The 15,099-nt window shown below is 39.1% G+C and overlaps 2 protein-coding genes across 12 annotated transcripts in view; both read right to left on the bottom strand.

Moving 5' to 3' along the window:
- Positions 1–15,099, bottom strand: part of atp2b2 (ATPase plasma membrane Ca2+ transporting 2) — a 98,164-nt gene that overhangs the window by 53,011 nt on the left and 30,054 nt on the right. The gene's annotated exons all lie outside the window — the stretch shown is intronic.
- Positions 5–2,457, bottom strand: LOC146709769 (uncharacterized). The gene is made up of 3 exons (XM_085456893.1): positions 2,241–2,457; positions 1,850–2,131; positions 5–1,356 (listed from the first exon to the last, which is right to left on the bottom strand). The coding sequence occupies exons 1-3, from the start codon at positions 2,455–2,457 to the stop codon at positions 326–328; spliced, it is 1,530 nt and encodes a 509-aa protein (XP_085313019.1). The 3' UTR covers positions 5–325.

Here is a 15,099-nt window from a genome sequence, read left to right as displayed (position 1 = left end):
AGCATAATAATACATTGGTGGTTTATTTACAAGATTAGACTTTTAAACAAATAAACAAAATAGATTGCAATCCATCTCACAGTATAATACTGTACAAACTGCCAGCACAATATGACAGTTGGAGAAAAATATTTCATTTGAAAACATTTACAGACTAATCAGGAGTCAGGACTTAGGTACTACTATTACTCTACCCTGTTCTACTTATCACCAGAGCCAAGCAGCAGATACTGGACACTACTCTTCCTCTCCACCCCCTTCTGTGAGCCGTGACAGTGACAAGACATTTAATTTTTTTTAACTGATTGATTACCACCCACCCCCCTTACTCCAGTGGGACAACAGACTCGGAGAGATTTGATAAGGCACAACAAATTACCCCAATCTTGTCGATCAATGCATGTGTCTCACCTGGCTTTGTGGACATGTTCTCTATTGGCATAGCCCTGCTCTGCAGAATTTGATATTTCCTCCTGACTAAACCTATGACTCGCTCAACATGGATACGCAAATTGGCTATTTTCCTTGTCTCTGCTACTTCATAGGCTGACAGCTGTTTTCTCCCTTTAGTGAATGCCGGTGTCTGTAGTGAAGCACAGTAAAACCCCACATTATCGCCAATATTGAACCCACGATCTGCAAGGACAATATCTCCAGGTAACAAGTTCTTTAGGAGGCCACTCTCTATTGTGATCTGCTTATCGCTAATTCTCCCTCCCCAGGCAGAAGATATGTAAGTGACGTAGCCTTGGGGGGCAACACCAATCAAAAATTTTACAGTGTGATGGTGCTTGTAGTTGGACCAAGTTTGAGCTTGTGCAAGAAGATTAGATGGTCTCTCAATAAAGACTTCAAAGCAATCAACAATCACAGCCACTTTACATCCAAATGCCTGTCTGAAACTCAGTGGCATCGTAGCTTGAAGAACATGTCGCTCTGGCCACTCAATTAGGAACTCTAACCTTTTATGAAGTATGTCAATTACTTTATGCCAAACTCTAGAAGCAGTGGACAGAGAAATATTGAACCTGAAAGCTAAATCTTTCAGGGGCAGATTTAGTCTCAGCCTCAGCAAAACTAGTATGAATTGTTCAAATTTGGACAACAAAGACATAGGTCCCGAGGTGATATAGGGCTCGCACAGTTCAAAAATCTGAATTAAAACTAAGAAGTTGGGGAGCCCTGTGTAGAACTTTGTCTTGTCTTCATTTTTTTCAAAAGCCTCCTGGCTGAACTGTGTGTCCAGAGCCTTGCTCCGAAGATCAACCAGCTCTGCTGTGTTCTGTCTCAAAACATCCTCCATCTTCTCGATGTCATCCATCGTCAGCTCTGTCTGGCATCCAGCATCCGCACAGCCTGCAATATAACAGTGGGGGAGCATAATCAGCATAATAGAGGCAACCTCAATTTTTACTCATTTTCACTGTAGGAGTTTTTTAGTGGGCTATTAGAATCTGGTGTAATGTGTTTAATTCACTATGTTAATTTAATGTAATTATTTTTTTTAATCAACAAAAAAACATGTTGCGTCTAAACAAAAAATATATTTATATGTTTCTCACCACAGAAACCTTACATTACGGATATCTTTACTTATCTGTGAAAGGAGACTGTCTGGAATCTGGCAATATAAGAACCACAGCAGTGTACAAAAACCTGTGGTGTGTGCCTGACGGTAATAAGTGCCACTTTTTCTTTTTTTTCTGAATAAAATGGTATGGATTTACTCTGTGATTAAAAAATCACAAACATGTAATATGTAACTTGGACCATAATCATTACAGATAATGGCATCTTTTTCTCTTTGACATGATTCTTGTTTGTTTTACATCTCAGCACAATATCTTACCTGGATAAGTGAATGTCTCATTCATACTGAAGTCTTCTGGTTGTGGATTCTCAGCTGGAAGCTGCAGTTCGGGGTTCTCCACTGTCACTAGGCTCAAATCCGGGCTCTCAGCCGTCTGTTGCATATCCAAAATCGCCTCTGCACATCGATGCTGTTCTGCCTTAAGCTTCATTCTTTTATCTCGTTTGAGAACTGATTCCGATCTGGGTTTTCGTTCGTAGCCGAGATTGACCGTCGGAGCCCAGTCCTCCGACTCTTCGTCATCCAAAGCACTTGGGCAGCCTATAGTCCCAATCAAGTCAATATTAGACTACTAACTTAAAAGCACTAAGTAAACGAGAATTTAACGACAACATAATGCTAATAAGTTCGTTTGCAAACATAACATTACCTCTGACGAAGTGGTCGCTGCAGACACGGGCATTGGCAGACTCTGCTCCTCCCGACTGTAAACGTAAATTTAAAATCCATTTTTTCCTACGTTTTTCGGTTAGAATTTTCCATTTTTCTCCTCTTCGTTGGGCTATTTTTGGTACCCTAAAATACCGTTTATCAGTTTCTCGGGTCGACCTACTGGAGCATCCGTAAACACAACAGGACAAAGGCATTTTGCGTACTGTCTGTCTGTGATTTTGCGCTGATCTTTTTCACTTCCGCCCTCCAGTCAAATTTCGCGCTTTACGTCGACGTCACGTCTACGTCAAATGAAACCCAGCTATTTAGGGTTGTGGGGAGGTTGGAGCCTATCCAAGCTGCCATAGAGTGAGAGGCAGAGTATCCTGGATAGGCTGCCAATCTGTCGCCCTGCTAACACGGAGAGATAGACAACGATTCACATTCACACCTATGGGCAATTTAGAATCACCAGTTAGCCTAACCCCAGTAACTGCATGACTCTGGACGGTTGGAGGAAGTAGGAGTACCTGGAGAGAATCCACACAGATATGGGAAAATGTGCAATCTTTTTTTAATAGCATAACATAGCACCACAAACAAAATATCTCTAATTACCAGTTTGAGTCATGGTGGACTACAGCTCTGCATTCCTTATATAATTCTGCTCGGGAGATAAGGACCTTATGCTTTGACCTCATCCACCTCCTTGTATGCCATGAACTACTGCACATAAATATCTTTTGCTCTTTTATGCGAAGAAATTCATACTGGCTGCTTGAGGCACAGTTTACTTTTAGATTACAGCCCAGAAAATGATTCTCGTACACGAGCCCAAATTACAACAGTTTCAATGCTTTGACAAGAGCCACAGTTGAACATTATAACGCTAATAATAAGGACATTATATAATCACAGAAGGTTCAGATCTATGCAAAAAGGTTTTGGTCTGTACAGTTTTATTGATTTGAGGGGATCAAATTCAGGGGATGATATGAAAAAAAAGCATTGTGGTGGATTTTGTATCTCTTACCAGCATTCTTCGCTTACATAATGGCCTTCGAATTTGTGTATAACATGTTAAACATGATATATATATAAATGTTCATCTATAAAATCTGATTTATTACAGACATTACATCAAGCTGCATTAATCTACCCGGCTGCTGTTCGGTGTTTGCTGAGCGTGCACATAAGCCCAGTGTGTTTTCACGGTTGCTCTCTCTGTCTCTTTCCCCCACAAATGCAGACATTACCACAGCATTATGTCATGCGTAGTGCGTCACTGGGTTTCCCAGGAGTGGCCCTGGATTGCACCTGATAACATCGCTGCTGCATGACAATGTTTCACATGTAAATGCGCACCGATTCCCTGCGATAAATTAGTAACATTTGTGGAAAATAAGTGGTCATCCACTAAAGAAGAAGCGAGAAATGATGACAGAGCTGTTTAAAAAAAGAAAGGAGCAAAAATATACAAAACGGAGACGGTGTAGGAGAGAGGCAGGAGATGGGAACAAAAGGAGGGAAGGCAGGAAAGAGAACAATTCCCAGCTCTTACGATGGAGAATGCCCCGGTTACAAATAGATCCGTCTATAAATAACCTTATTATCTATTCCCTTTTAATTGTCTCTTGAGAAAACCTAGCATGTACATCCACTGATCTCCACAGCATCCTGCCTCACATCTTACAAAAGCAAGTGTATGTGCTTGTGTGCGCACATGTGTGTGAGTATAAGCTCGTGACTCTCGAGAGACTGCTTGAGCTTTGTGTGTGTGCATGTGTGCGTGTGTGTTTAATAAGCTTGGCCAAGCATGCCTGCAGTTTGCTTGCAATATCAAACAGTAAGAGTAGAGCTCATATAACAGGGCTTTAGCCAGTTCCAGTTGGTTAGACACACACACACACACACACACACACACACACACACACGCACACACAAAGATAAACGCTGCTTATAAATACATATTTACATGAACCCTTTCTATCTTTTAAAAAAAGTCAATTTCTGCTGATACTGCAGTGATATATGTTTTTTAAAATAAATATGATAAAACAATGGATGCATATACTAATCCTAGCATTCACTTAGATGATATCTGACCTGTTATGTATTAGGCAAAATTCTTTGTGGCATTACTTTGGTTTAAAATGACCTTTAACCTTGTTAAAACTTTAAACTACATTCTCCTTAAATGCCCTTGAAATGCAAGCTACACTGTAATCAATCTCCCCAGTCATTAAATACTCAGTGTTTCCTGGAAAAGCCTCTGCTTAGTTATCTTTCATTCCCGGATCACTGATTACAATACTGCTTACAGAAAAACATCTATTTGGCCTTTTATGAAATATTGCTTGCCATGTAAATGCTGTCAGTCTACCCAACTAACTGCTCGGGCAGTGGAGGCAGTTTAAACTGTGGTGACACACAAATGAGTCACAACTTTCTCAGAAAGGATCAAGGCTGATTGCAAAGGAGTCTTTGTGTGACCATTCATTACCAAGTAATGAAACTCAAACACAACAAGCTATAATGTCAACAGCATGCAAAGAACATGAACGAATGGCAAAAAACCCTCAAGGTATTTAAATCAAATGTCAAACAGTTCTCTGTTTTTATTAAAGTCATTGATGGTTTCATTTCATTGTCATTTTTCCGCTGCCTTCATAACTTCAGTAGCCCTTCTGTCTCCATCACCCCAACACTACTCCACCTCACTGTACCAAACACGGAGGTTTGTCTACAAAGCACTAAAGTGTGTTACCTCTAAGACTGTAAAGCCCTTCTTCCTCTGCTATTTTCCAATTCCACTGCTATTTAAAGAGTCATTAGCTCGTAGCTATGCCAAACGTAAGCAGTTCCCGTTTAACAGCTGATATCTTTATATAACCTCTATGTGCTGTGTTTGATCATGTGTCTGCTTTTTCTTCATTTACTTGTTAAACAAACATGTTTTCATTTTTACAATGTTTTTTATTTGTTATTCCTCTTCTGTTTCCTTCTGTAATACTGTCCGAACTATTTTGTGTGTAAAGTGCTACACAAATAAATTCAGATTCAGAAGACTTTATCTATCCCTGAGGGGCAATTGATAGACTGACCTTGCCGACCGCACATACAATACAAAAACATCACATTGGGGAGACAGGTCAGACTAGGTAGCTGGCCGGTCAGCCGCATGAGCAGCGACCCGGAACCGGACTTTATTGTAGACATAAAGTCACTTTATGTCTACAATACTGATGGAATAGTGGGATAAGATAACTAAACAGTATTGTTTAAATATCCTTTGGGAAAGAAAAGGGAAATTTCATTAATATACCAACAATAAATCCTTTTTTCGTTGTTTTTTTCCCACTTCGATAAACGTTTGGATTATTTTATTACTCGTGGAAAAGACTGCATTGCAGGCTATCAGTAATGACTTTTCTTGGTATTCTGGTTCAGGGCTAAGATAAGCTGTCCAAACTTCTGTAACCTAAGAGAGATTTCGGCTCCAAAAACATTTTTAGCTCATTGTGATCAGAAAACTTTTTAAGCAGTTTTTTAGTTCCCAGTGAGGATTATTAGCAATACATCAATTCTACCTTTCCCCGGCGACTCTTCTCGTATACTAAATGCCTGGCAATATATTTATCAGTCAAAAGCAGCAAGACCTGAGATCAAAATCCACACTGGCAAATGGCACCGGCCTAACATCCGAATTCCAAATGACAAGGGACAGGAAAAGGAACTGTAAAAAAACAAAAACAAAAAAACCCCTGCATGAAACGAAATTAGATTTTTTTTTGCACTCAGAGGGAATATGATGGTATATTTTAACAGTTGCCCTTTTTTTGTCAGCAACTAAAAATAGATCTCCATGGAAACACTATGCATCCCACTCGTTGAGTGGAAATACCCGCAACTCTCAACCTCAGAGAAAGTGTGAATAAGTAAGTGGGTGTCAGTTTTTGTGCGCTTCGTATGTGTGTTTTGTGTTAAAGTGAACGCATGCCTGCGTATTTGTGTGTGCGCAGACCGAAATAACGAGATGACCTCTAAATGTCCTTGAAAAGTATGCTCGTCAGCGTTGTGCGGGAAACAAAGGGTGTTTTTTTAAAAATACACATAGTGAGCTGAAGGTCGTTTTTTGAGGTGTTTCAGCAGGTCCCTTCACACCCCCCCCCCCCCCCTTTTACACTTGTCTGCCTCAACTTTTTTTCCCTCTTTCACTGTGCGCTAAAGTGTCCAAAACAAGTTGCCATGGCAACACAATTCGATGGTGATGATGATGATGATGATGATGATGATGCTGATTCCCCCCCCCCCGCCACCCCCCCAAAAAGCAAATCAATAGCTTCAACATTTATTTTCAGCTTTCACCATTTTGAAAGGGAAATAGAGTGTGGTGGTGGTGGGGGGGGGGGGGGGGGGCTGTTGAGGTGTGACTCACAGAGCACAAGAGCAAGAGAACAAGAAGAACAGAGAGATGGGGACTAGGCTGGATGTGGAGTAACTCTATGAATAATAACCCATCAGTGGATAAAATGTGGATAATTATCATGCTCTTATTAGAAGAGGGATTGATGGAGAAATGTGTCACAGTGTCCTTGAGAATGACCTCCATAATAATGACATCATTTTATGCCATAAAGGAGTAGAGGTTTGTTACTGTGTGTGCAAAGGCAGAATAAAGGCAACATGGATAAAATGGGCAGGTATAAAATACTGTAAGAAAACACTATGACATGTAAAAGATACGGTATAAATGATGCATTGTGGCTGCAGAGAGGATGTGAGACAGACAAAGGTAGGAATGTAAGATTCAGAGAATATTAGATAAGGACACATTACTACAAGAAAAGGAAGAAAAATATATGTAACAAGCAAAAAAAAGAAACACCTTTGTGTCCTCCAATAATCATTTAGAATGACTTTTTACTTTTCCTTGCTTTTACGCTATATCTTTAATTCTTTACATTTATTCACGCATCTGTATTAAAATACTCTGAGAGCTACTCGAAAAATCTCTTGTATGCTTAATATATTTCATATACTTGGCCAATAAAGTTGACTGTGAATCAGTTAGTCTGTGTGTAAACACTGATGCAAATGGTTCATGGCTTAGTGATATTGTTTAATATATAGTATATTTAATCAAAGTTCAGTTTCCAAGGCGATGCATTTTCTCACAGCACACATGCTGCCAAGCTGTTTTCTTTTTTGATGAAAATAAAGTTCAGAGAGTCCTGCAAAAAATAAATAAACAAATAAATAAAATACATGTGAGGAGATAGAAGTAAGCAAAAGCCTGAATTAGATCTGCTGACCCATGTCTCACATGCTGCTCCCCAACTGTGTCTGCTTGCAGCAAAGAGGACACTCTGCCATTCACCACAAACAGTGCTTAAAGCGTGTCTGATACTTTTGCTGTATGCATGCATGCCCATACATGTTTAAGCTGATGGGGTTTTTTAAATACTGTTTTCATTCTCTGCAGATGCTGATCGCCAGTATCCACATATAGTAAGAGAATATGTGCCATCACGTCTTTTAAACATGGTATGACTGAATATTTGGGGTTGCCAACAGTGTCTTTGATGGACATGAGTGTACTCTAGTTTAAGGAGTTGTTTTGTCTTAGATTTATAGACTATTTAATCAGTGCTTGGGTGCACAGATTCTCTAGGGACTCCACAGTGTGTCAAGATTCAGAGTGAAGAGGCCATGGCAGGAGGCTTGTTCTCCACGCACCACATATGCAATCTTCCAGTTTTGCTCACAGACCAGATTATAATCAGACATATTTTCAGAAGCCAGAGATGCAAGGAAACATAATGCTCTGTGTGTAAGCATGAATGAAAATTCTTTCATTTCATGAGGATTCAAGGTCACACAAACACTAATATGTGAGTACATGCACATGCACAAGCATACATTTATCTTTCCTTCTCCTATGGTCAGCCCCAGCTAAAAGCTAATAGGCTGGAAACTGAAACTATGCAAAACCATGGTTTTTGCATAATAAGTGCACAATAGTGCTGTCCAGAAGTTCAGAGCCACCTCTTATTTCTTCATATTTTGCTCTCAAAAAGCCAGATTTTCTTGGAATTTGTTTAAAGTGGTCTTGAGCAATAGTTACTCAGGCTTTCTGCAGGGCTTTTACCAATTTCTTTGCAAACTAACCTTTTTCTCATTATTTTTCAGGTCGGTCCATACAGCTGGCTATTTTCAGACTAATCCTTTTTGTTTGTTGGGCCACTTAACACTGACCTGTAACTCACTCAAGCATTAAAAAAGGCACTTAACTGAAGGGGTGAAGCAGTATTGTGTCCACATATAACAGATAAACATAAAAAGTACAACCTTTAAATCATATCTTTATATATTATATCTGCTTTTGTTTAATTTTCAATAACAACAAAGAAAATACTGACATATGAAAAACATCTGTCCCTTCAGTTTATCCATCTTACTGTTTACTCTTCAGAAATAGTCTTGGTGGAAAGTTGGCTGTCAAGGAGCCATTGTTAAGGAAAGGAGAAAAAAGCTGAGGTATGCCAAATTGCACAAGAACTGGACTGAAAATCTGTGGCAACAGGTCTTCTTTGTTCCAGATTACTAATCCAAATTTAAAACTTCGAGATCAAATTATAATCAGAATGGAGGAGGTCAGGAGAGAGGTCCAGTAAGTGTCTGCAGCCATCTGTAAAACACAATGTAGGCTTTGTTGAGATCAGTGGTCTTGGGGATCTTGTCAAACGTGAACAAGGAAAAGTCTTCAACATTTTGATCCACTGTTCATTTTTCAGCGTGAAAATTATCCCGAACAATGGACTAAAAGCGTACCTCAATAGAAAAACACACAATGAAGTGCTATTGGTCATGGACTGGCCTCCTCAGAGCCCAGACCTAGACATTATTGAAGTAGTCTGAAATCATCTTGACAGATCATCTTCAAAACACAAGCCTGTCAACAACCAAAGAAGAGCTTTCAAGCCAGAAGTACTATTCCTGAAGACTACTTAAAGAAAGGACAAGCCTGACTAAGAAAGTTCAGGCTGTGGTGAAGACTAAAGGTGGCCATACCAAATACTGACTTTCAGGGTAGTTAGAAACCTACAAACTCTTTTTTGCCTTATATATTGTATTTCCATTTATGTTTGCACAGTTCTATACATATATGATAGATATAGAGTTAGTAGCTTGTTAGCTTAGCTTAGCATGACTAACACAAAAATAGAGGGTAAAGGCTAAACTGGCTCAGTCCAAATGCAACTAAATCCACCTAACAGTGCCTCTAAAAGTCAGTAATTAAGATATGAAAAAATACAACATTTCAACATTTTATTAGTCGGGTTATTACTGGGCCTGGTTGCCATGCAACTAATGGACAACTCAGCTAAGTTACTGTGGGGGGGTTTTCTCCAAATGTCAAATCATTAGTCTTAGACATCTACACGTCCACGTCTTACACAGCCGAGGTGATTTTTTTTTACTTAGCTACTACAAGCTCACATACAAGCTCACTAGAAACGCAATTTTCACCTGGTCTTAAAAGTTTTTATTACAAAGACAAATAAAATGCTAAGTCTTTACTTAGTCCCCGGTGTTACATAAATTGCTAATAACTAAAAGGCTCAAATGGCAGAGCAGTGTGTCCCACCAACCACAATTAAATGTATGTTGCAATGCCGAAAATAAAATATTCACTAATGTGTGACCGTGTGTGCATGTGTGTGTGCGCATGAGAGTCTGTGGGGGCAGCTGTACAAGTGGGTGAGTTTTGCTGTCAGGCACTGTGCTCTATGAGTCTGACTCATGCGAGAAATGGCAGAGTGGAGTGAGACAACGCAGCTCACAGCTCGCGCTCTCTTACAAACACATACTTACACAAAAACACGCACACCAGGCACTCTGCAGGATAACTGATAATTACTTATCATTCGTACTTTGCAGCATATATCAGCGTAAATGTTGGAAGGAAAATGTGTAGTGACAATTGAATGAACATGGAACCAAAAATACAGGCTCAAAAACATAAATAAAGCATTGAATATTTAATTTAAAGCTTTGAGCCAGTATACACAGCTCCATAATGATACTTTTGTGCAGAGCTTTTTCAAAAGAATGACAAGAAAATCAATCATGAAGTATTTCTCTCTACTGAAGTGACAGATGCTCATATCACAGAATTTGAATGCCCAGAGGTTTAATTTACACCTCTTCGAAAATCTTTTTGGAGGCCTGAAAAGTAGCACATTGAGAGCAAATGTAGGGGTGGGGGGTGGGGAGCAGGCTCCTTGTGACTCATAAGCAGTTCATATGGCTCCTTTCAAAATTCATTACACGGTTATTTATTCTGTGAAAATGATGCACATGGGCGAGGTCCACACCACAAACGGGGGCGTACATTAGGGCTGCACGATTCATCGTATTAAGATCTCTGCGCAATCTCATTCTTAACAATTCTGCTGTGTTTGCATCTAATGGACAGAGATGCTGCATTGAACCTAGCTTTCAAAATATTTTCAGAATTAAACAGAAAAAAAGTTTGAAATTGTGGAAACTTATCTTAAAATGAATCCACCGAAAGTGAAAAAACAGAAGAAAAATACAAGTGCCTGACTGAATTTATTAGTCAACAGTGTATCTGTTCCACCACCTGAAAGTACTGTAAAGTTAGCTGGCTCCAGTGCCCTGCATGTGGACACAACATTAATGAGACATCTGTTTACAGCCTGTGTGTGTGTGTGTGTGTGTGTGTGTGTGTGTGTGTGTGTGTGTGTGTGTGTGTGTGTGTGTGTGTGTGTGTGTGTGTGTGTTTGCATTGTAAGGGAAAATGAGACCTTGCCAGCATGTTTAGACACAACTACTTAGTGATAAGGGCAAAGTGTAATGAGGTCAGTAACTTCATCCTGTAATTCCAGACCGTTCAACCATTTATTCAGTCAATCAATCCACCATGTAGCTCTCATTCTTCTTCGCTCATCCAGTTAACACAAATTTACTGAGTCTTTTCTTTTTATTTATTTATGTTTTTTTGAAAGTCAGTCATTCATGAAATGTTATTGCTACTGTATTCTTTGTACCTTATAGACGATCAAATAAATAAAAGCTGTAGGTGTCTACTTACGGTAACCCCCCCCCCCCCCCCAAAAGAAAAAAACAAAACAAAAAAAAAACCTCTCTGACTTTTTTTTCCATCTGTTTCTCACTTTCTCCTTTACACATGCATACATGCATGGAAGAAACACATCTGTTGCCTACTCCACTCTTGTATGACCAGGCTGTGAATGCAGTTATGTATGAGCTGCTGTATTCATAATAGCAGAAATATAAGTGCATTTTGATTATGTAAAACATGCATGAGCTTTTAAAATGGTGTAACAGGATATATTGAAAATTGAAAGAGAAAAAAATGCATACAAAGTAAGTGATGCTTACTCTTGTTTTCAAAGAATACAATAGTAAGCAGTAAGACAATTTAAAGACTATTTTAAACTAAACTCAAAGAATTTAGTTTAAAATAGTCTTGACGTCTCTAATTTTGTCACCCGGGCTTTTCCAACATTTCTAACTGCACACATACACAGTGCATGCACGCCCACACAAATCCACAATCCTTCCCCCCTGGGAGTGAAAAGAGAGAGCATCCAGGGCCAAGAGGCTGAAAGGGAGAGTGACAGTGGTCTATCTGCTGTCTCCCATCTGGGTGTCAGTCTCTGGTTTCGCCCAGGGGCTCAGATAAGCTCCGGACACAATAGGGACAGCTATTAAAATTCAAACTACCAGAGAGAGTCATGAAATAGTCATAACAGGTAAGGGAAATCAACACACTCTAATGCCCCCTTTATCATCTGTCTGTTTGAAAGCGCAGGGAAGAAACAGAGTTTGGGTTTCTGATCATTGGGTGCAGGAAATTGGACTAGAAAGCCAAAACAATGCTTTAAAATGCTAAGCTATAATCTATTCATCCATCCATCCTCTAAATATCTTATCTATCTAGGGTCACGGGAGGCTGGAGCCAATCCCACCTTACACCCCCCCCCCCCCCCCCTCCCCCAGACATATCACTAGTCACTTTCTCACTAGTGACATGTACAGGGGACGGGGGGTACAAAACAAACACAGCGCCAACACAAGGAGAGACAACGCTCCCATATCCAAACCTACAGCTTATACATGTCTATACATAGGGAGGAAACCAGAGCACTCGAAGGAAGACACAGGGAGAACATCTGAACTGCACACATAGAAATGGCCCAGTGAAATAAATAAAAAAAAAAATGCTGACTGTGCATCACTATTCAATGACCTTTATTAAACGAAGCCATCTGCTTTATATATGTAATTATTTCTTTTTACCATTAAAATTTTTTTTTAAATATATATATAAAAAAAAATAATTTTATATATATATATATATATATATATATATATATTTTTTTTTTTTTTTTTTTTTTTTTTTTTTTTCTTTTCAAAAAATGTTTGAATTTGTATTTTCAACTTTGGTATCTATATAAGCTATATAAGCCCAGAAGTTCAAACCTGGGGCCTGTTTACTGCAGTTTTACCGCACAAATAGATACACCTGCTGTTGTGCTTCTAACTTACACAGTGATGTAGAGATACTGACTGAACACTGCAGCACTTTAAGTACATATAACACATAATAAAAGTCTTTAATGTGCTACGAGTGCTGCTGAATCTTTATCCTCTGCACCTTGGCAGTTGTGTCAGAAGCCTCTGCTTTGCTTCTGCAGTGAAATAAATACTGGTAAAATATTTGTCACAGAGAAAAAGGCAAACTAAACTCCTTGAACCAGCTTTTCTGTGTGGAGTTCGCATGTTCTCTCTGTGCCTGCGTGGGTTTTCTCCAGGTGTTCAGGCTTCCTCCCACGGTCCAAACACATGCATAATTTGGTGATTCTAAATTGTAGGTGTAGGTGTGGATGTGAGCGTGAACATTTGTTTCTGTGTAAGCTCTGTAGTGGACTGGCAAACTGTCCAGGGTGTAACCTGCCTTTTACAGCTCGGAGAGTCTCCAGCAACACCTGCAACAACGGCTAGATAAGTGGATTTACTGAAAGGATTTTCAATAAATTCTTTAAGTTATAAAATCTCCTAAATAGTTTCAAATATCATTAAAGTCTCCAAGAGTTTATAGGGATGCATTGAATAAGGTTTTGTAAAAATTTGAAAATAGGCAAGATTAAGCTTTTGCTTGCTTTATGATCATGGGTATGGCACAGACAGATACATTTTAAAGGTCCAGAAAAGCTTATTTCTATCTCCTTGTTTGTGCTTGTCTTTTCTGATGTGACAGGCTTGTTATACAGTTTTCAACTACTGGTAAACTCAAAGCTCAGAGACAGCTGCTCTGTGCCCTTGAGCAAGGCAGGGCTGGATCTGGTTCAAGACTATCTGTTTATGTGCCCTTGAGAAGGAAATGCTGTCTGTCTGTTTGGCAGCAGTGGTAACACCCTTATTCTGCCCCACAGCGGGAGAAAAGAGAGGAGAGAGGTCAACTCAGGAAAAAAGCTGACATGGAGAGAAACAAGCCGGTTATACACCCGGACTCTGCATATCCAGCTAAAAGCACTGCCGTGCCTGTCAACTCCCTATCCAGATACTTCTGACTTCCAGCATTTCAGATTTAAGACATTTCAGCAGACAAGTACTGCATGTAGATATACAACAGCAACCTAGGACAAAGATCTAAATACTTCTACAAAGCCAGACTTAATAGGCGTAATAGCTCTAAGCAAACACAATAAATTATTTTTCAAATAAAGATATGATCCAATATAAGGTTATATCCATAAGAGAGGGCACCTAAGTTTGTTCTAAATTGATTTCCAAGTAAAAGTTTATTAAGCACATGTCCTGTTTTTTTTATTAGCACTGGATTAGCTTACAGTCACTTTTTGGATTCTAAAAAGAAATTTTACATCTTCAACCATGTTTACTGTGCCAATCTGTACACTATACTATAAACTCACACAGACAGACATACTGTATACTGTCATGAGTCAGCACCAGGCTCCATGGGAACAGGCCAGTAGAGTCTGGTTTTTGGCAGCTGTCCTCTTAATTCAGCCAGGCATCTCTTGGGACATGCCCAGCATCTGTGTGTGTATCTTTCTGACATTCCCTCTAAAGCTGTGATTTCATCAGAGAGTTGCACACATATGCAACAAGGGGATATATATATATATATATATATATATATATATATATATATATATATATACATATATATATATATATACATATATATATATATATATATATATATATATATATATATATATATATACATATACATATATAGATACTTTAAATATATACATATTGCTGCGCATTATAAGACCACAACCATATTTGAATCAAACCCAATGCAGGAACATGAGTGTAATCTTGCCTCTTTGCACATGATTCAGCTACCCTTTATTCAATGCTCATGAGTCAGACTGTACCCATCTTTTAAGTGGCCCTTCATTTTGGCTATACCTTTCACAGTAGTCATCATGTTGACTAAAATCTGTCCAGACACACAAATATAAAAACCTGTCAAACTCACCAAAACCATTTCTGTTGTAGTTCCTGCAGGAGGTGCGTCACCATGAAAACAAACACAGACTCACCTCGCTGACATGGCTGGTAATATCTTCAAACCAAAATGAGCACATTTGTTATGCAGGAAGTCAATAATAAAGTATACAGTTAATGTATACATTGGAGGCCACTCTCTTACATAACAAATCCCTGTAGCTGAGGTTGTACTTCTCTAGGAACAGCGATAAAAGCCTAAGTCTAAGCTTCTGAGAAATGATTGCACTTCCCAGTGCAGTAGAAAGATTCACCAG

The sequence above is a fragment of the Copadichromis virginalis genome, linkage group LG5, assembly GCF_057382275.1.
Source record: "Copadichromis virginalis isolate Kocher_CV1m ecotype Utaka linkage group LG5, C_Virginalis_male_GT1.1, whole genome shotgun sequence".
NCBI classification, from domain to species: domain Eukaryota; kingdom Metazoa; phylum Chordata; class Actinopteri; order Cichliformes; family Cichlidae; genus Copadichromis; species Copadichromis virginalis.
The sequence above is the reverse complement of the archived record's forward strand: the minus strand, read 5'-3'. Positions and strand labels throughout refer to the sequence as shown.

Excerpts from the sequence above, each read along its gene's own strand:
- LOC146709769 (XM_085456893.1), bottom strand. The coding sequence starts at position 2,457 with ATGCCTTTGTCCTGTTGTGTTTACGGATGCTCCAGTAGGTCGACCCGA. Across the intron at positions 2,132-2,240 it reads CAGCGACCACTTCGTCAGAG|GCTGCCCAAGTGCTTTGGAT; the intron begins GTAATGTTATGT and ends TTGGGACTATAG. Across the intron at positions 1,357-1,849 it reads TGAGACATTCACTTATCCAG|GCTGTGCGGATGCTGGATGC; the intron begins GTAAGATATTGT and ends GTTATATTGCAG.